The following is a 20,936-nucleotide window of genomic DNA, read 5'->3' as shown; positions in this document are numbered from 1 at the left end:
GTGAGCTTGGCTATCGTTTTTGATAGCGGGCAAGCAGGAATAGCATTTACTAAGAGGGCAGTTTTGGCCCGGCATACTTTCTTTCTTTTGTCTCTTTGACTATTTCACTTTCTTGATGCGGTGAGACTTTTATGTCTCAGACATTGCTGTAATTTCCAGCGTGACCAATTATTCTGCCCAACCACCCCATAAATGACATGTATCCTTGTAAGTTGCGATCCTTCATTCGATTTCCTGTCTTTCTATCGGCGGTGAAATAATAAAAACGTAAACCATGGAAGAAAACCCGTCGAGGGCCGTGTGGCTTCGGGCCGTGCCATGCCAAGTAACCGTCCGTTTTTTACTACTGGGGGGGGGTTGAGCTATTGGCTGCGGCTTGCCAGAAGTGATGCTGGTGAAATGGACGGAAGGCCTTTAGCCGAGCATCTCCTCACTTTTGGCTCGATGCAGAACGTTTGACCTTTTTATCTGAAGGGTACAATAGCTGAGTGAAGGAAGCCTGGAGGCACTGGTATCTGGTTGTTATTGTTGTTGTTATTTCACATTGTAAATGGTGGGCGCTGTCAGTCACTGAGCTACTGTGGGCGACTTGTCATTTGAGAGAAGTATTACGCTATGAAATAACCCACGATGATCTAAAATACTGTATTAGTTTCCATGTTGACTCTATTGGATAGTAGTAGATAGTAACTCTCTTGCGTGAGGTTGCCACTGGACGGAACTTCCCGTACAGTGATACCTACCTTGGCTAGGTATGTAAATCTGTAGGGTGAGTGAGCTACGCTGTCCTTGCATCTTCCACTGCCGTCCGCGACATGCCTCGCTATAGATTGAGGGAGTTTTTTTTTGGATTTTATCTAGCATCTTTATTTTTGCTCTTAATTCTCTCGCTTTATTCATGATATTAATCCAGCTGTCAGTTTGCAATATGTTGTCAAATTGACTTCGAATGAGTCGTGTAAATGACAGGCATTACCGAGCTCTGCCGAATAAAGACGCAGATTGACGCTATCGATAACGCAATGCAACATGGCGCCAGGAACGCCGGCTTCTTTGAACGCTTGTAAATCAAATCGAATAAACTTTATTAGTCAATAGAAAATCCGGGGTAATCGAATTGGGTTTTGCGGGGAGATTTCGGCAAAGCAAATGTTCGGAGGAAAGGAACAAGATATTGCAGAGGGCAGAGAGAAAGAGCGGGGGCGAATCCGGGGCCCCAGCTCTTCCGTCTGCGAGTAGTGCTAAAGAATAGTAGGGGAAGGAGCGCCGCAGCCTATCCCGAAGAAAGAGCAGGTGCTCCACCGCAGCTTCCGTTTGCGAGCCTTGCCGCAGATATCGCCCCTTCCACACGCGTCATGGCCCTTTTTTCATTTCCACTTTATAGCTCTGTAACTCGCTTCGTGGCTTTAGTCATTAGGAGGTTTGGAAGGTTGTATAACCGAGGATATCAAGGTATCTTTTCAGCTGCTGGGTGTACTTATATCGGACGCTGAGAAGCCCAGACGCAAGAGGCTTCGTGACTGCAGCTTGAAGCTCACTCAATTTCCTGCTCATTGTCCAATTCTCTACACGGCATCTCCCGCAATCCACTCACATCACTCACCTACTCCCCAATTCCTCAGCATACCGGCATTTACTTCGACCCCCGTTTCTACTTCGCCGGCATGTCTGACAAAGGCGGCCATGTCCAGGATGAAATCCTGCGACACAGTCTCGAAAACCCTGAAGAATTCTGGGCTCACCAGGCTGAGCATCTCTACTGGCACAAGAAGCCCAGCTCGACATTAAAGCTCACCTCCAAGAAACTGAAGAACGGCATTGAGCACGACAGCTGGGAGTGGTTTCCAGACGGCCAAATCTCCACGTGCTACAACTGCGTAGATCGACATGTCGAGGCCGGCCACGGCGATCACGTTGCCATCTACTTCGACAGCCCCGTCTCCAAGACCAAGGAGAAATACACATACCGTCAGCTGCTCACTGAGGTGGAGGTGCTCGCGGGAGCGCTGAGAGAAGATGGCGTTCGCAAGGGCGATGTTGTCATGCTTTACAGCAAGTTCACTCTTATAGGTCTACTTGACACCTCAAGTTGCTAACGGTATAAACAGTGCCCATGATTCCCGCTGCTATCATTGGCATCCTCGCTGTGAGCCGCCTGGGCGCCATCCACTCCATTGTCTTTGGCGGCTTTGCCCCCAATGCCCTTGCCCAGCGCATTGATGCATGCAAGCCCGTCGTCCTGTTAACAGCATCATGTGGCATTGACGGCAACAAACCCCCAATCCCATATCGCCCACTTGTTGAGGAGGCCTACCAGCTTGCCACACACCAACCACGCCGGACATTGATTTGGCAGAGGGATCAGATTCGGTGGGGGCCCACGGATCGAAGCGCAGGCCAGGCGACCTGGCAGAAAGTTGTGTCTGGCGCGCAAAAAAGAGGGATCAAGGCCGATTGCGTTCCCGTCAACAGTTCTGATCCAGTGTACATCATCCATACATCTGGTACGACGGGTGCGCCAAAGGGCGTGCTGCGAGATGCTGGAGGCCACGCGGTTGGCCTTCATCTCTCAATCAGCTATCTGTTCAATATCCATGGGCCCGGCGACGTTGTCTTCACCGCGTCTGATATTGGTTGGGTCGTTGGGCACTCATATATCATATACGCACCGCTACTAGCCGGAGCCGCTACCGTCATATACGAAGGCAAGCCAGTTGGAACGCCGGATGCCTCTGCCTTCTGGCGCATTATCGAAGAATACAAGGTAAACACCATGTTTACTGCCCCGACAGCCCTGCGTGCTATCAAGCGTGACGATCCTGATAACAAGCTTCTGGCCGAGATTGGCCAACGCGGTGGCCTTCGCTCGCTCAAGGGTCTTTTCTTGGCCGGGGAGCGATCGGAGCCAAGCCTCATATCCATGTATCAAGAACTTCTTAACAAATTTGCCGCGCCGAATGCCCATGTTGTTGACAATTGGTGGAGTACCGAGGCTGGTTCTCCCGTGACTGGTCGCGCTCTGGTCCCTCATGCGGGCAAGGATCGCAAGACCAAAATTCGTGACCATGAGCCGCCTCACCTAAAACCTGGTAGCGCTGGTAAGGCCATGCCTGGCTTTGACATTCGCATTGTGGATGACGAGGGCCATGAAGTCGAGAGGGGCAACATGGGAAATATTGTACTTGCAATGCCGCTGGCACCAACCGGATTCCGCACTCTATGGGATGATGAGGAGAGATTTTACGGGGGATATCTGAAGAGATTCCAAGGAAAGTGGCTGGATACGGGAGATTCGGGCTGGATTGATGGAGAGGGCTACGTGCATGTCATGAGCAGGAACGACGATGTGCTGAATGTGAGCGCACATCGACTATCAAGTGGTGAGTATTGTCTTGTGCTTCTGCTGTTTCTACAAGCAAATTAACTAACTCTGCCCTCTTCTCTTCAGGTGGCATTGAGCAAGCCATTACTTCTCACCCTCTGGTTGCTGAAGCCTGCGTCGTAGGCGTTCCTGATGCTCTCAAGGGCCAACTCCCTTTCGCCTTCATCACCCTCTCCACCCCGTCTCATCCAACTGCCGCTATCCCTGACGAAAAGGTCTCTTCTGAGATTCAGGCCCTTGTGAGGAAGCAGGTAGGCGCCATTGCCTCACTTGGAGGCATCATACAGGGCAAGGGCATGATTCCCAAAACTCGCTCTGGCAAGACTCTCAGACGCGTATTGAGAGAGCTAGTCGAGAATGCTACGAGAGGGGAATATGACAAGGAAGTTGCGGTGCCGAGCACTGTAGAAGACGCATCAGTTGTCGATGTGGCTAGGGCCAAGATAAAGGAGTACTTTGAGGAAGTAGGAAGCAAGCATGCTGCTATTGAGGATCATGGAATAAAGGCCAAGCTGTAAGGTATGAGATGGATGCGAGTTGGAGTTTTGTGAAATTTGGCTATTTGATTTTCTAGGAAATAAGATTGGCGAATCTTTTGGTCTAAGATATGTAGCAAGTATGCGGCTTAGGACTGATGCAATGAAAGGATAATCAAATGCTTTGCGCAAACTATGTCCTATATATATTACGCCTATCTCATCCTCGTCATTTTGCTACAAACTGTACGTCTGTCGAGTTCTGGCCTTGCAATCTACCCTTGCCATAACTTGGCCTGAATAAAAGCTCAAACGTTAACAATATCATTAGAGCAGAAAATAATCAGTTTTGCAGCGTTTTAAACCACACAGATTCGTACATCACATATACACCATGACTTGTCTTCGTTTGGAGACACCATTTCGTGCATGTTTCTTCAATTCAACCAAAATAACAGTGTTATTCTATCCGTATATATATATATACATGAATGTCATTCCGATCCTAATATCCCGGTTGCTCTATTTCTCTCAAATCGTCTCGTGCTCCCCCTCAATCTTCCTCTTCGATTATCACATTAAAAAAGCCTACTAACTCTAGGAACTTGACGCTATGTTTCTTATCCAACAAGGAAGCCATCCATCTATCCAATGCCAGGCCATTTTTTTTTTTTTTTTTTTTTTTTTCATTCATTCGTCCAAACGTCACTGCAACTCACCCCAGTTCGCCGCCCGGCGCCCCCCTTCTTGTATCTCCCCAAAATAAAAACTCGAAACAGGCTTGCAACGTTTGTTTGTCCTACAATACCAGGGAAAAAATCGCCACTCCGGGAAGAAGCACAGTGGTACAAGTCAGTGCGTGAGCGCGTGCGCGTGAAAGAAGGAGTGGATGAGGGGGGAGGAGGGTTTTGTGGGAGTGTAGCCAAGTCGTTTTATTGATGTAATATAGTTGGTTGTTGTGTAAGATACTTTTTTTTCTTTTTGCCTTGTCTGATCGTTGCGGAAGTCTTTTGAATTTCAAGTTTTGTTTTTCACATGCAAGGTAGTAAATGAGGCGGTTGGATTGTTACATGGTGGTGTGGTGTGGGCGGGAGATGGGGAAAATGGAGTTGCACGGCGGAGGTGGCACACGGGAATAGGGGTAGGAGAGGATCGAGTGATTGTAAAAGGAGAATGAGTCGATTTTTTCTGGAATTGGGCCGCTTTGAAGGGAAAAGAAACTTGGTAATTAAAGATTGCCTCCGAAGGAGATGGATGCTGCAGCGTGGTATAAATATAATCTTATTTAGAAAATGACAGCGATGCATATGATCCAATACATTGAAAACGACGAGACATAGCACCGAGTAATACATCCAGGGCAGCCTTTCCATCAATTGCTCGAGCCAGACCATTTGATGAGAGTAAAATGCTTGTGCGATTACTCACAAAAAGCCGTTGCAGCCCGGAAAGATATTATACACAAAGGTCTGTGCAAGGAGAGAGATAGCCCGTGAACCCGGGACAGAGTCTAAAGCCAGTTAGACCACTGCTGTTTCTTGCATCTTCAGCAAATAGACTAAAGATGGTGGCACGGTGAAAACTTCAAATTTCAAACTGAGCAAGTTTTTTTATCCTATTTTTTTTTTCTTCTCCTCCTTTCCATCTCCTTGCACACACGAGAGATGGGGGAAACAAGGAGAGATTTGATGATAGCACCGCGCGGGGATGTGGTGTATAATTTCCCTTTGTGGCTCGTGAGAGGTGATATCTCATTATTCGTATCAGTGCGAAGTGACAAATCGTTTTTTCCCCTTTCTCTCGACTTTCTTTGGCTGCAGTAATAACGTTTGCCGTCTTAACTGAGTCCCTGTAGTATTCCTATGTGTAATTCAAGAGCAACTACTCGTTAATCGTAAAGCGAAGACTGTCCCGAAGGAGGATCTGATGAGATAGGCTTAGATAGGGTATCCTGCTTCGAATATAGGCCATAGACGCTATTTTGTGCCTTTGCGGCAATCTTGAGGTGGGAGAAACGTGCTTCAGGTAGCCTCTTCCCCTCTTTGAGGCTCTCTAGTACCCTAATGCAAATTAGCCATTGCCTTATCAACAATAAATAATCAAGAGGGATTTGATAGTCCAACTCCACGGTCAAATAGATTGCAGCTCAAAGACTCAGAGAGGACAAAGCCTACCATTCCACGCCAACAAACCTGACGCCGCAGCCGCCAATTCTCCGTATCTCTCTATCAAGCTTGCCGGCTGCAAGGCCACCACCAGTGCCATCTCCCCGTCGCGAGCCATTCGGTCGCCCAACAATGACATGCGTGACCTTTCGCCGTCCCAAGTGCAGGGACATGATACCGCCGTTTTCAGTGATGAGTTGCTTCAGCCGGTGGTCAGATACCAAGGGGAATGTACTGCCATTGACGTAGACGGTCACTCCATCAAACAGCTTCCGAGGGTTGTCTTGGGCTTCCGTCTCCTTTTCCTCGTCTTGCAGTCTTCGCTGTTCCATCAAGGCCTCCTCAGCCGTTAAACGCGACTTGCTGTCCATCGTCTGATCATCATCTTCTGCTTCACTCCCCTTCGTCAGGCTCGAGTCCAGCGTCTGGCGCATCAAGCCCGGCCGAGTCAGCATATCCATAACACTCTTCTTCCCCGTGCCACCCCGAGCTTGCTGGCCAAGACTTGCACCGCTGTCTCTGGCCCCGGCACCCCAAGTGTCGCTCAAGCGCGCGCCTCCGGAGCCATCGCCGGCGCGGAACTGGCTGTTGAGCTTCCTGCTGCGGGACTGTCGCCACCCCGTGCCGGCCTGCGTCTCTGCTCGCTGGTGGCCTGTTGCGGAGGAGTTCCAAGGGTCCCAGGGGCGTTGGCGGCGCGCGGCGGAGATTTGGGACAGGGGTGCGTTTGGTGGCGGTGACATGTCGTTTTTTTGCCTTTCTTGGGCTGTCTCGATCGCAGAATGATGTGCAGGCAGTTTGCAGCTCTCAATTCTCTCGTCCGCATCTGCCGCTGCTGTTGACGATCGTGTCAACTCCCCAGAGAGATCTGGCCACCATCGACTCCATATTTTCCAAGGGAGAAAACAAAATGTGCGCTGCGAGCCTCCTAGCATTTGTTAGGCGCCTCTGCCCAGCACCAGCTGCCCTGGGACCCGCGTTTTCAGCGCGTTTGTCCCGCTAAAGCGTCGTGAGCCGCGGCGCCTGTTTGACGCCAGGTCACATGACCCTGCTGCACCGCGCTCCTCCAAAGAGAGATCTCACCAAAGGCCACCCATGCCCGAGTGAGAGGGCATCATTCGATTTTGGCTTTCCCAGAGCATATTATGCCCAGCTCCGGCATGGCGCCATGCCGATGCATTGACGAGAACATCAGGGCTATGCCACTCTTCCACTCTTCCCTCACCATTGTATCCCCGTCCCTCTCTCTGCCGCCGCTCTTGAGCTTCGCCACCACTCGGTGTAAGTCAGCCAGCAGTTCCATATGTTCCGGTTCCTCCTGCAAAGGGTGAACAGACCACCACCATTACACCAGAGGCCTTGCCACCGCTGCCATGCATTTTGCACGCTGTCCATCTATCCTGTCAAAATCTCACGCGCCGAGGACACCCCCCAACAGACTACCCGCGTCGAATGCAATGCAGCCTGGCGCGCTTGCTTGGCTCTCGGCAGCCTGCTTGACGACAGCCTGATGTAGGTTCCAGCCGCAGAACTGTGCCTGGATACTTCGTACTTCGTGCCACTGTGAATGCAATACCCTCGAGCCCAGTTGCCTGAGCCGTCACCATGATGGTTACACGGATCAACCAGACAGACACGCTATCACCTCACTAGAGCACGCAAGGCACAAGATCTATGGCTTGCTTCCCGTAATCCTTACCTAATCGTTCCATCTTCTCTTGCATGATCTCCGCGGCAGCGTTTGGAAGCCGCCTTCTTCGTGAGAGGAAGCCCCTGCTCATTGCTGTTCACAGCCGCTTGGCGCCATCCATGATGAAAACTCGGTAATAAAGTCCCATCTGCTTTTCTTTTTTTTTTTTTTTTTAGAATGAGAGGCGGTACTCATTTCCTTAGCATGTCTCTTGTCAGCAGAATATAGACTGTGTGACCAATGACGACTATACCTATTAAGCTTCTTTCCCGACTTGTCTCATCATACCTCATCCTCTCAGCTCCTTTCAGAAGCCTGTCTCCCATACTCCCATATGGTAGGCGATGTGTAACACTTAAGCGCCGAAATTGAGAAACATCTCTCTCAGTGCTATAATGGCAATCCAAAATCCAATAGATCGTCATCCAAAGACACGGCTTCTTCAACATTGTTTGCTGACGGGATGATTCCTTGTCTCTCAAGAGCTCCATCTCTTCCACTTACAATCTCAGCCTTCTCAGCTTTTGCAATAAAGCAATGGCACGGTTCACAACACCTTCCCCATGTCCAGAAAAGAGACGAACTACATCGGTTGTAAAACTACACGCCGTAAAGGTAAAGCTCTACTGGTAGCTCATGCACAACCAGCTCGCTCGGCCATCTCTTTTCCCAACGATGCGGCTGTGGCAGGCTTTTGTCCTACAAGGGCCCCCCCTTACTTTTGCTGCGTGCTCTTGTACGTCTCCCCCTACCAGATCGTGAGCCACGGCATCTTACTTCGCCGCATATGCGCGTCATACCTGCTTTGCAGGCTTCCTTTTTTTTTTTTTTTTTTCTCCTCCTCCTACTTCTTAACTCCTACCTCAACCCCCGTGGGCTGGTTCTCCTCTGGTGTGTGCGCGCGTGCGCAAAGCCCTGTGCGCCGTGCCCTTTGTCTAGACCGCAGTCCCTCGACTGAAAACCACGGCGAGCTTTTGTGGGATTCGACGGGGGCAGCGTCAGCCTTGCTGCAGATCCCTAGTCGGGGTCCTCCCCCCCTTGAGATGCGAACCATACGATGCTGGCTGTTTGCTTCATTCGCGGTCAACATTTGTTAATTTGATAGTGTAAAGTATGTACAAGCAGTAGTACTCGATGCAAACCTCGGCCTTGAGATCTCGGCTATGAAACGGCTCATTGATGTGATATGAGCCAGAACATGGGCCCCCAGCAGCGGTAGTAGTACCAGAAGTAGTACTACTAGATACTAGGTATCACATTGAATGCCACGTCCATGCCATTTAATCTCTCAACGAGGGCGGGGTGACTTACATAGATCACCCGTCAAAGCGCCATGCCACTTGGCGTGCTCTTCTGGTCATATAACTCGTTCTCCATCTTCAGCAGTTTTCCTCATCGACCGTGCAAGAGCTGAGCTGTATGCCTCGGCGTTGGCTGCTGCTTAATGTCGCTTCTCCTCACCTACGGAGTCCCGGAAGCTTCCAGCCAATCCCCACCTTGCAGGCTACCAAGGTGAGATAGTGTGCTATGCACGGGCAAGACAGATGAGCCTCCATGCACATGTATGTACGTCAGTTGGAGACATACATACCAATTCACACACAGGTACCTAATACGAGTACCGTACGCGGCAAGGTACTTTGTGTCTCAACGCCTTCATCTGTCTTTTAGCTCGCACGAGCATACATACATGGCTCAGCCATTGCGTTTGAACTGAGGGATCATACAGTAGAGCTCAGTTGGCAACTGCCCTGCTCATTCATTGTTCATGCAGCGGGAGAGCTAATGTATCACCACAGTTAGCACCCTTCGTACTTGTATGCCGTACATCATAACACTTGCTGCTTGTGTGAGGCGAGAGAGGGACGCCCCAAATGGTATCAACCATCCAGATCTTTGTGAGCTCGGACTTCTCTCTTAACGCCATCGGCCACGCAGCGTACTACGCAAAGTACCCTGCCGAGTGCTAATAAGTGCGATACGGGCGCTTGCCCTTGCCAGCCATTCTGGTTCTCCTATCGGCAGAGCTCCCTTCTCGCCAGCGTTTCGTTTTACTCGTACATATGTGATGGTGATCATGCTGTAAGGAGCATCAATGACGAGGGGGGAGAGGGCCAGGGGCCGGCCCTGGCCACCCACAACGCAGGCAGCTATCACGGCTGTCTTGGCCTCTATTTTTCCTTTTTCCTTTTTTGTTTTGCCCTCCTTGCCGCCAGCCGTGGCCCCGGCTGTGCCTAATTTGCCCTTCTTCCTTTTGGTCCTACAGCTGCACATACGTACGAATGTTATTGCTTACTTACTTTCGTTCGGTATCAGTTCCATCTCATGCTTTGACTAACACGTTTCGTCAAGCAATTCCCTTCCCATCCTCTTGTTCTAGACGCGCCTTTGCTCTCCCTGGACATCATCAGTCTAGTCAACAGCCACCAACAGCTTGATTTGTACCGTGGCCACGGGAAAAGACTTCTGCAGTCTGCTCACGGACCGTCTCGTTGGCGGGCGGATCCCCCCCTTCCCTCTGAGCTGGCAAAGGACCCAGCACAAGACAAGAAGGAGAAAGTACGTATTAGTTGAGTGGTTTGAGCGGGCTCAGGAAAATTTCTGAGGAATACTGCAGACAAAATGGCTGGGCCAGCGAGAGCCTCTCTGTCAACCCAGCCGAACCGTCCGCACGCCCCCCTCCGCACGCCCCCCCCTCCAGAGTGGCACCATGCAAAATCGGGTATGCAAGGGAAGGGGCTGCTGTTAATCCATCAGCATGCGCGCGAGCAATGCAATAAGCGGTGAGGGGAGAGCGAGGCGCTAGGCAATGGAGCCACCAAGCAGCTAGACCAAGACCACCCAGGCCGACCAAGGTCTCCAGTTTTGAGCGGCAAGACGATGGAAGAAGGGGATAGTACTCCGGAGCAGCCCAGCGTAAGGAAGTCTGGCCATCGTCGGACATAGAAACCCATAGCGGCCGAGAAACGTTCGGTCTGAGCAGACTGCCGGGAGTGCCCCGAAAAAAAGCGTGAGCAAAGAGCGAACCACGGCATGTCACGTCCTCGTCTCCGGGCATATGCTCCACTCGGTGTAGAAGCAAACGGACGTCGAGATTGCAGAGTACATATAGCACTGACCACGTGGTTCCAAAGAAGCAAACAGCTTCTAGAGACGGTGCATGAGCGTGAATTGGGGAAACAAGAGACGGAGGATTGACCACGCCAAAGATCCACCTCGCTATCATTTCCCAATGCTACACGCAACATGCGTATGTACGGATCGTATCGTATGGTACAGTAGCTGCCGGGGTTGGTTGGCTGGCTGAGCTAGACGTTTATGCCGTTTACTTGTTTGTACTTGCAGTACTTGCAGCGTGCTCAAGTGAGACTGGGTGATGGGCAACGCCACTGCCATTTCATTAATAAACAGTATGTCACTAGGGCTGTGGAAATTCGCAGGGAGAGACAGTCCAACGGCCAATGCTGGTTAGTTGGCTGAAGAGGATTGGAAGCCAAAGACAGCAACACGACCGCTAGCATCCTGGCAGCCTCAGTCCATCAAGAGCCAAGTTGTATAGAATATGCAAACGGCCGTTGAAAGTGAGAAGGAATTGGACGCGGTCTAGTACAACTAGAAGAAACGGCAGCATTGTACCTCGTAGGTCGTCTTTCACCATGATGGTCAATTTCTTGGGAAGAAGGGGGATTGCTTGCGAACTGCCATCAAATACGCAATCATTTCGCCTCACCTCGTCTCGCCTGATCTTGCCTTGTCTCGTTCGTTTGCAGACTCCTAAACATGACAGATGGCGGAATTAGCCTGCCCTGGACAAGCCGCACCTTGTTGAATGGTGCCTTGGCTTTTTTGGAGCAGTCATTATGTTGTACGTCGTATATAGGTACCACCTACTTCACAAATAGGGCAGTGGAATTGTGAGGGGAAGCCATAGAACAACCCTCGGCCTTCCATGTGAAGCGGACCATTCTTCTACGCATGTATCTGTACCCGTGCTTCGTGCAGATGGTATACATTTGCCGAGCCGGGGCCAGTCTCACCAAAAATACACGCTTGTCCCATACGTCTGCAGGCAAGTGCGCACTTGTATACAGCCGCGCCCGTTATGATACCTAATCAAGCAGCGTGGATTTGATTTTCCTCTGCTCAGACTTCGGGCTCGGGCCTCTTTTCCTGTTTGTCTTAGCCATGCAGTCTTTGCATGTACTCCAGAGCAAAGGGGATTGTAAATCCAAGGAGTCTAAGCCGAAAAAAACTATCACCAGTGTCGTCCGAGGATGGAGCATCGAGAGAAATTTGGCGGCAGATGCTAGCTTCTAGATTCGGCAGAGGGAGAAACAGTGTGAGGAGCACGAAGATCGGAGAGCAAGAGCCCAATTCCTAGGCAATCACTAGTCCCGTGCTGCAGGGCTCCTCTATGGCTTCGCTTATGAACATCCATTGAGTAATTGGATAGCCCATCCTTGAAGCTCCAACAGACGCTGGATGTGCTGGCTCGACAAAACCGCCCTTCTCTAGTCCGAATGCTCCCACAGGAGGTCCAGCCCTGCGGAGGAGTTGACGTGCTTGGCTGGTGCTAGGGTGGGAAGCCACACAACAGCGCCGGCGGCGGCGGCGGACGGTGGCCCTGCGCGGGATCTGGTGTGGTATGGCAGAGACGTGGTGTGCTCTCATTGGTCTGGCTGATATTGAGGACCCTCGCCGCCCTGGCCACTGGAGTCGCTAAAAAAAAACCACCGCATGATGCCAAAGACTCATCTCGTCTCCAGTAAGCCCTGGGAGCAAAATCAGGAAACCGAAAAGAGACGAGAGCGAAAAAAATCCCCCATGGAGTTGGCCGTAGCCACCGGTTCAATCGACCCAGCCGATAGCCAATCGTCTTTGGACGAGTGGGTTGTCGTGCTGAGAAGCTGAAAAAGAAGAGAAAACATCTTTCCCATTCTAGCCGGACCGGAAGCTGTTGCAGGAATACCTACTCGTGCCCTTAGCCATATGAGGATAGAGGGCGGATTCCGGAAATGGCGAGACTGCCATCAGCAGGAACCTGCGTGCCGATGCTACACAGCTGAGAGAAATCAGAGGTCTCCATGTCATCACCGATTCGACAAGGATCAAGGCTTGAATTCTGCACTGTATGAAGCTTCAGCAGAGGTGGGAGCCAGCAGTGAGGGCCTAGTATATCCCGTACTTAGAGTTCACGCTTCAGCCAGGCCAAGTCGAGGGTGAGCTGAAACCCAGCAACGCTCAGCATGAGTAGGTAACCATCCCGCAAAAACGTGCATTACGGGGAGCGACGCCCAGCTGCTCCGGAGTTGGTACCCTTCTCTCCTGCTGGCTGACGGAAGTACTTGCTCGCATCCGGACGCCAAAAGAGACGGGAAGCCTAATGTAGGATCTACCATACGAGAGCGACAACCTCCACCGAAATTGACACCGACACACACACGGTGGAGAGCAAGTTCAGCCGTGCGTCATGTCGGGTAGAGGCCATCCCAGTATGCCCAAGGACAAGTTGCTTGTATCATTTTGGCCAACTTGATATACATAGTAGCAGATCATAGAAAGCGAAGACACCCTACCGATGCTATATCTGTCTCTGGGTGCTGTCACTAGTCGTGCTTGATACGTGTTTTGTACTCCATGGCGTTTTTTTCTTTTTCTTTTTCTCTTTCTTTTATTGAAAAAAACGGAGGGCTGGAAGTGGCTGGTGGTCTTGAAACTGCTCAGGAGGGCACCCTTGTCCACTTGGAGTCTCCACGCGAAGCATATTGATTGGTTAAATGTTAGACATACATAGCCGCTGTGCATCATGCAAGTGCTTGCAAGCTAGCATGGCCACCCCTCCCCCTCTTCTTCTGGTCTGGGTTGTATCATGCTAAACAAAGCTTCAAGCTAGGAGCAAGGCTGCAGGGACTCTGCCGCCATCTCAACCTCGAGCTCGAGTCTGTGAAGGGAGAAATGAAGGACCATCCGTCTTCAACCTATGGCAGGATTTCAACAAGGGTATCTCTACACACTTCTGAAATTGTTCGGGCGAGCTAGTGAAACGCTCATTCACTCATCCTTTATATAAAAAAGAGAGCCATGATGATCTGATTGGGGAGACCAAAAACCGGCGGCACAGAAACGTGACTTTCGGGGCTTGAGTCGCGACGCAGGCGTTGATTTTTTGCCGGAGCTTGTATGTTAGTAAAACGAATTGTCGACGCCTTGGGGCCTCAAGTCATTGAATTGTTATGCAAAGTACGACCTGCCCGTGTGGTATGTAGGTTTGGTGCCACAGGTGCTCAGAATGCTACTCTGTTGAGGGCAATTTTCACTCGTATCTGTGCGAGAGCTTCCAATACAATGGCTTCAACGCTTGGATCACGAAAACGCCATTGCCGGAGGTCTTCTAAAAGGAGCTGACCTGAATTCTAGACGGAAGAGGGGGGGGGGGGGGGGGGGGGGGGGACTGATGGTATTTGCTGGTCCAGAACCCTTCCACAACTATCCCAGTGTGCTTCGCTCTTTACTGTGAGTTATATAACAAAGTACACAATGGGGCTTCATGCCTACTCTACGGAGTAGTAATCTTTAAGTGCCACCACGCGTCAATTAACCCGTTGAGTTTGACCCTAGCACCTTGGGTAATTCCTGGGAGAGGATTGCACCTTCTAATCAGAAGTCAAAAGCAGACGATGGCCCCCGTTTCGAGACTTTGGCCAGCAGCCCGCAACGAAGCAAGGCTGGGGAATGAAATTCTTCGGCCAGGATTATCTGTATAGCCGTATGCCAGATCAACTCATGCTTCATACTGCAGCATGTCATGCATAATGAGTCTCAGGCCGCGTGCACAATGTGCAGCGTGCCCACCCCTTGGCTCGCTGGGACGAGAGCCGAGAAGGAAGCAGCAGCAACCGCTGTCATTAATGACATTAGCAAAACATTGCTAGCCGAGCATTCACAATTCATTTGCGGCTCCTGTACGAAGTACATAAGTGATAATTGGGACCGTATCCGTGCTATCGCTAGTTCTCGAGCAGTGTGTACTTCGTCGAGGGGGGGTCTGCCAAAGCCTGTGTTCTGTTTGCTTATACAAAACTGTCCCGCCGAGTGGCAACTCCCTGCCCCAGTTAGGCACTAATGGTGATCATAACATACGAAGTACAAGAAACAGTATACTTTTACTTACCGCACTTGTATTATAGCAGTCCGCTCCATTGAATTCGTACAATTCACTACTTCCGACCGCCGGAAAAGGCCGTTTTATTTCGGTACATGCTCAAGAGAAACAACCATCCATCTTATTCGCCTCTCGTGTGCTGCGTGATAGTTGTTCCGAAGTAAGACAAAAAATATCAAGATCATAGCCAAAAATATACTAACTCCCGGAGCGAGTTGGTCGTGTGGCTGGCCATGTGTCCTTTGTTGAAACGTGCTGGCGAGATGATACAGCCAGTGGGGAACGGCCAGCTGTCAAGTCTCCCCAGATGCAAGACACCACAACCACTCCAGTTGGCTGAGTCTCTTGTTCCCCGCCCCTGCAAGGTTTTCCCGGCGAGATACGACCGCCCACGATGTAAATACTCAATTAGGGAGGATTTCAAACGCTGTCTGAGCTGGGTCCCGTCCATTCTCATACTAGCCATCTGTGTTGTTGTAGACCGAGTTTTCTTTCTTGTAATCCATATGCCGAGGGAGAAAACCACAAAAAAAAAAAAAGAGCAGGTCAAGATAGAAGGCGAGAGAGAGGAGCTTGCCAATCCATACCCCCCCCTCCCCCTCATCCTCCACTCCCTTCTTTTTCACTTCCCCTAAGCTCAGGCCATGCCTTGATAATGGATGGCTGGTAAGAAGTACCGGTACGGGGCAAGTGACCTGGCTACAGTGCGAGGAGCATATCTTCCCACGTATTTTAGCCATGGTACTTTGTAATATCGAGAGATTGCAGCTGTGTTGAGATGGACTTTTGCTACCATTTAGCGGCTCTAAGCAGGCACCTAAATGAGCAGAAGAAGAGAGGCAGAGCACTCACATGTTCTAAACAGATGCCTCCATCAATACATAGCGGCATAAGCCACAAATAAAGATAATTAAGATGATGCCGCCTTGTACGCATTGTACCACACGCGAAGACCAAAAAAAAAAAAAAAAAAAATATCCCCCCCATTTTTACATGCTAATACGGGAGCGGATGTCGGGACATGGTCCATGAGTCAAGAGATGGCGTGGGTAATCGATCCCTCGTAGAGGTTAGTATAGAGTATGAAGCCTGAGCATCGATACACAGCTTAGCGAACGCCTTTGTTGCGGGCATATCGTGCTAGTGACTCCAGCCGTGAAGAATTCCTCAGCATCGTCGGTGGCAAACATTGTCAAGAGGCTTTGTCTACCGAGTGTGCATAACGTATTCATGCAAGATATGTGCAAGACACTCTTGGTAGGCAAAGCCGTGTCAAAGGGCATGCATGTTATGGTTATGCAAGTACAGACTCTTGCACACGCCGTGGTAAGCGTGCATCAGGCAAGATGAGCGGCGCTTTAGTCCCCGGCGGAATCTTGCATTCGGTCGGCAGCACCCCACTCCTTTCTGCAGTGGCACCACAACCCCAAAGCTGGCATGTCGCGGATATCAGATCCTCGCTCGCCATACACTATCAAGGCCTGTGGAAACATGAGTAGAGCTTCAAGCATGGGGAAATGCTTGATGCAGCTGTTGCTAGGTACGAGCGAGAACCGACGCGCAAGAGGAGCGAATAGCCGCCTCCTACATACAGCCGTGTTCCGCGGCAGCATGCAATGCGGAATGAACTTCTCCGGGATCGCAACGGTTGGCAGGGAAGACCTTGCAATCGCACTTGCGCTTACACTTGCGCCTCTCCACACATGCCAGGTCCTGGGTGATCTCAAAACGCCCGCCTGGTTGGTTTATCTTCCAGCTGTGGGGTCGCCAGGCTGTATGCACGTACTACTCGTACGGAAGGCTGTATAAACCATAGATAGGATGTTTATAAGCATTATGGTCCTGGCAGTTCTCTTGTACAACCAACAAGGCGCAAAATCTAGCCATAGAATCTATTTTTCCCATGGAGAGACACTCGGGTGAAGTGAGCGATGCCAGCCGAGCCCTCTAATAGCAATAGGGGCCGCAATTGACCAAATTTCTCCGATGGATAAGAGGCTGGTTGGCTTAAGTTTATGATGAAAGGATGGTGGCTGCTAAAGCTGGCTCTGGGCCCATGATCATCGTAGGCGTATCAGGAAATGATGCAGATAGCGTTCGGTCCATCTGTAGCCAAGGAAACGCTAGGCCCAGGCGAAGGCGTAGATCAACAATTGCATGTGACGTTGGGGTTGGCAATCTTGTTTCCCGTTTTTTCCTGTTTTGCTTTTGGTTATTCGCAGGTGCGCAGACGAGTCTCGGCAAGCGCTGCATAGGCATGTGCGGGAGCTAATGAGAGACTTTCTTTCGGTGTCATTAGCATTGATATAGCTAGAGCGAGGCCAATGCTCTTGGCTGCAAACTAAATCCGTATGGGCGAATGTCTCACCACACATGGCGCGCGACCTACATAGTATAAGCCTGGGATTAGTAGAGGGCCTATTGTCGCCCGTCGAAGGCAAAATTTGCAGCAAATGCTACTTCGCAATGGCTGCGGGCTAGCTAGCCGGAGCCGAGGGGCCCAGAGCCTATGCTACCAGAGCGCCTTGGATCATGGCCCGGTCAACAAGCTCAAGGGCTTGCAAGTGCTATATCGAGCCGCAGGCGCGAAAGCGGCCTTGCAGAGGCGGGTTCGGGCTCGCGGCGAGCCCATGGAGGAGTGCCTGCCCCGATATGCATGATCCTGGAAGCTTTGCCATGCGCGCCTTGGCCGATGCAGAAAGGATGCATCGTGGAACTCTGTTCCTGATGCGAATGTGCGTCGTTCCCCATCGTGCGTGCGTGCGTGCATCGTGCGTCGCGGCTCTGGGTGCATGTCGGCGCCATGCCAGATCGCCTTAATCGACCACCTTTTGCAAATCCCATGCGGTCGCCAAAAGTCCGTGGAGACAAAGGCGATTGTGCCTGTGGCCGGTAGTACTAGGTAGGTATCTCGCGTCGCAGCTCCGCTTCTATTTTCGGCGGGTTTCGGTCGAGACGCGGCCTACCCTGGATGCTCGCGGCACTTTTGGCGATGGAGCATCGGAGTGGATGGCGAGATGAAGAAGAGAATCGGCCTCTGCCATCTCAAGAATGGGCGAGCTTGCCCAGGGTCGTATACTGCGCCGGCTCTGCCTGCCTTGGATCGCTGCAAACCGTCGATCGGAAGGCGGGGTGGCCAAGGACCCAGGCAAGATAGCACATAGGCTACCTACGATGTGGAAGAGGTTACCGTAATTAGAGGTTCTCCGTCCGAGGCACCGCCAAGGTCCTCAACCTTTGGGGCGGCACGCAGCAGCAAGCAGGACGCGGCATCTACAGGCACTGCCTTTAGTAAGTTCAAGCCGCAACGGCGCATTCCGGTGCCTCGCAATTGACAGCGCCACGTCCCTGTCAGGCTCAACAGATCGTCCCTCGTTGCGTGTACGGCGCAACTCACTGGACGATTTACCTGGCGCTGCATCCTAGGCGCAGCTCGCTCCCTAACGCACTCCGCAAAGTACGAGTACCTGCAGAGGCTGTGCGCCGGGCTAGCAACCCGAGCCGTAGTTGCTTCAGCCCGCGACACTAGCAACGCTTGAATTTTCCCTCAACTTCTTTTTGACTTTGCCCATGCTAATTAGCTCTGTCATCTCTACCCGTTTCGCTCCCTTCGACTCATGTGCTATCATTTCTAGGAAAGCGTTCCGTGCACCCGAGTTGATAGCGCATGTGCAAGCGACCGCGTGAATAATTGCAACGGCAGAGTTGGAATACGAAGGCTGAGAGCGGGCTAGTATTAGTCAGTATGCTAGCCAGAGTTAGCGGATAACTCAAGCTTCATACTTTCAGGAACCGGCCGAGGAACAATGTATGGAAACGCTACCAGAACTTGGGTATTACGCACGTGTTTGTGCTCTAGCACCGTTATTAACGCAGAGCTATTCGATTTAGTGCTTGAACAGAGTTTTGCGGCATATCGACGCAGCTGCTGAGCATACAAAGCAGCCATCTACAAGCACGACCTGAAGCATCAATTTGGCCTGTCCGCCAGTCATAGCATAAACATTGTGCTGATCAGCGGAGAATGGCCCTTAGATTGGTATCTGCGCCACCACAAGGTTAAAAAGAGGGCGCTCTTGCGAACAGGTCCGTAGCCGGCTATACTTGTAGCTCAGGATAAAGCTGGATTTTGACTCCCTCCAAGCTTGCTGATAGCACGGCTAGTATAGGCCTACATGGCATGGTATGCGCTTGTGCAATACAGCCGGACTGCCTGGATTCTGCCAATGTTGCGAGGTCCAAGGCGGAGAAGAGCACCGGAGTTGTAGTATCGTGACGGAAGAAGAAAGAGTGCCTATAATGGACTTGTCTCGGCAACGCCTGAGCAGGGCAAAGTAATGGGTTTGCTGACGGTAGCCCAGCCACTGGCAAAAGCAGTCGGACCAGTTGAGAGTGCTTTGTCGGCCGACGACTAAGCCACTACTAGACTAGCATGGGCAGGCAAGCAAAAGAGCCAATGGCCTGAGCTGGTGTCGGTATCGCACACTGGTGGCCAATTTTTGCCATGGATCTTCGGTGCCGACATACGGCGCACTGCTCGTGCTTGTAAATCCCAAGGGCCAAGGGGAGCATCAAGACGCTAAAGGCTCTTTGGCGAGATCATGTTGCTCGTAGCAATCCCGCTAGGACATGATGCCAAGGCAGGGACGGGAAGCTCATGGATATTAAGCCCCCTCCTCTCAAGCTTCCCAAGAGAGAGAGGCGCGCTTGTGCCTCCCTCCGAGCAGCTTGAATTATACATCATACTCCGTAGAGAGAGTAGCAGTACGGAGCACGGTAGCATTAGCCTGCGCTCTCGCTAAGTCATCGCAAGATGGCTAGCGCATTCTCCATTGGCCGGCCCCCCAACCCAGAATCGTCTTATCTAGGCAAGATCTCTGATGCGATTGTCTAATCGTATCAACCCTAGTCTCATGTAGCACCGTGCTCCGTATCCGCAGCAAGAGTGAGAGAGCTCTCAGGCCGATAGCACAGGCTCCATGTCCGGGCATACAGGTGCAAGTATAGACTCGAGCCTGGTCTCCGGAGTAAGAAGCGGTCCATGGTCCAAGGATGTCAGGCCACGCCCAATGCGTAGCAGGGAATAGAGACAACGCGCACCGGCGGCCAGAGACACACGGAGGGAGCGCGAGAGAGCGGTGGACGAGAGTCAAAAAGGGCACAGCAAAGCAAAGCTCTGTAGACGGCAGAGAAGGGCAGCGCCGGCCAAGCAAGCGCCGTCAGCACTCTGGGATTTGGTGGCCGGAAGCCCCGTCTGCCCGTTGTCCGCCCGTCCCCTGTCGACATGTATGGGTGGGCCGCAACTCTTGCTGCTAACGACCATCGTCCATCACCACCTCACCTTGACCCCATCGTCGAATCCTGGTGCTACGCTGATCCACCCACGCCGCGCTGGCACACCCCTCCGACCCTTGTCGAGACCCAGGCCCTGCGTTGGACGCCCAGCTCCACCCCAAATCGCAGGTCTGCACGTACAGGTACGAGTGCGAGCACCAAGTACCGTGCTCTTTTTTGCTGCGGGACTCACTCGGGAGACAGCTCCTGCAAGCTTGCTAGCAGTGCGCGCCCAACTGTGGAGCTGGCGCCGTGGCGGGAGAGACTTGCAGATGCTGGCAGGAAGAAGGTTCGTCGATTGCTGCAGCGTTTGGGCCTCCACAGGCGAAGGATGGCAAGATATCGCCCCTAGCCAGCAGGCCGCTGACGGGACAGAGGGCGAAGAGGGAGGACGGCGAGAGGGAAAAGAGAGGTCGGTGAGGAGGCGCGCGAGAGGGGGGGACGCCCAGAGCTGAGTGGTGCCAGAGAAAAAGACAGCGGCTAGACCGGGCCAAGCGCTGGATGGCCGTACTGTATACTGCACTTTTCCTCCCCCTTCTCTTCTGGCTGCTCCAAGAACCAGTTGATGGAAGGCATAGCGCTTTGCCTCAGCGCCACAGGCTGCTTGTACAGCGCTCCTCCAGCGGCAAGTGCCCTGGCCAAGGCCCGGGGGCCAGTGGAACAGAACGGCGTCGGTACGGCGATGGGGACGCCAATCGCACCCGACTGTGTACCTTGCTTGGCTCGACGA

The 20,936-nt window shown here is 51.9% G+C and overlaps 5 protein-coding genes across 5 annotated transcripts; 2 read left to right on the top strand and 3 right to left on the bottom strand.

Moving 5' to 3' along the window:
- Positions 1–1,225: 1,225 nt before the first annotated feature.
- Positions 1,226–4,087, top strand: TrAFT101_006877 (uncharacterized protein). Its single transcript, XM_066127902.1, has 4 exons — positions 1,226–1,452; positions 1,503–2,052; positions 2,109–3,380; positions 3,449–4,087. The coding sequence occupies exons 2-4, from the start codon at positions 1,665–1,667 to the stop codon at positions 3,898–3,900; spliced, it is 2,112 nt and encodes a 703-aa protein (XP_065984015.1). The 5' UTR covers positions 1,226–1,452; positions 1,503–1,664; the 3' UTR covers positions 3,901–4,087.
- Positions 4,088–5,746: 1,659 nt separating this feature from the next.
- On the bottom strand, positions 5,747–6,955 carry TrAFT101_006876 (uncharacterized protein; the record flags this gene model as incomplete). The annotated part of the gene is made up of 2 exons (XM_024906895.2): positions 5,747–5,918; positions 6,033–6,955. The coding sequence occupies 2 exons, from the start codon at positions 6,953–6,955 to the stop codon at positions 5,747–5,749; spliced, it is 1,095 nt and encodes a 364-aa protein (XP_024758521.2).
- A 225-nt stretch (positions 6,956–7,180) lies between these two features.
- On the top strand, positions 7,181–8,731 carry TrAFT101_006875 (uncharacterized protein; the record flags this gene model as incomplete). The annotated part of the gene is made up of 2 exons (XM_066127901.1): positions 7,181–7,301; positions 8,682–8,731. The coding sequence occupies 2 exons, from the start codon at positions 7,181–7,183 to the stop codon at positions 8,729–8,731; spliced, it is 171 nt and encodes a 56-aa protein (XP_065984014.1).
- An 896-nt stretch (positions 8,732–9,627) lies between these two features.
- TrAFT101_006874 (uncharacterized protein) lies at positions 9,628–9,984 on the bottom strand (the record flags this gene model as incomplete). The annotated part of the gene is made up of 1 exon (XM_066127900.1): positions 9,628–9,984. The coding sequence occupies one exon, from the start codon at positions 9,982–9,984 to the stop codon at positions 9,628–9,630; it is 357 nt and encodes a 118-aa protein (XP_065984013.1).
- Positions 9,985–12,691: 2,707 nt separating this feature from the next.
- TrAFT101_006873 (uncharacterized protein) lies at positions 12,692–12,958 on the bottom strand (the record flags this gene model as incomplete). Its single annotated transcript, XM_066127899.1, has 2 exons — positions 12,692–12,837; positions 12,907–12,958. 2 exons carry the CDS (start codon positions 12,956–12,958, stop codon positions 12,692–12,694), a joined length of 198 nt encoding a protein of 65 aa, XP_065984012.1.
- Between the last annotated feature and the right edge of the window lie 7,978 nt (positions 12,959–20,936).

The sequence above is a fragment of the Trichoderma asperellum genome, chromosome 4 (assembly GCF_020647865.1).
Source record: "Trichoderma asperellum chromosome 4, complete sequence".
Lineage (NCBI taxonomy): Eukaryota > Fungi > Ascomycota > Sordariomycetes > Hypocreales > Hypocreaceae > Trichoderma > Trichoderma asperellum.
This window is presented reverse-complemented; position numbering and strand designations above follow the sequence as displayed.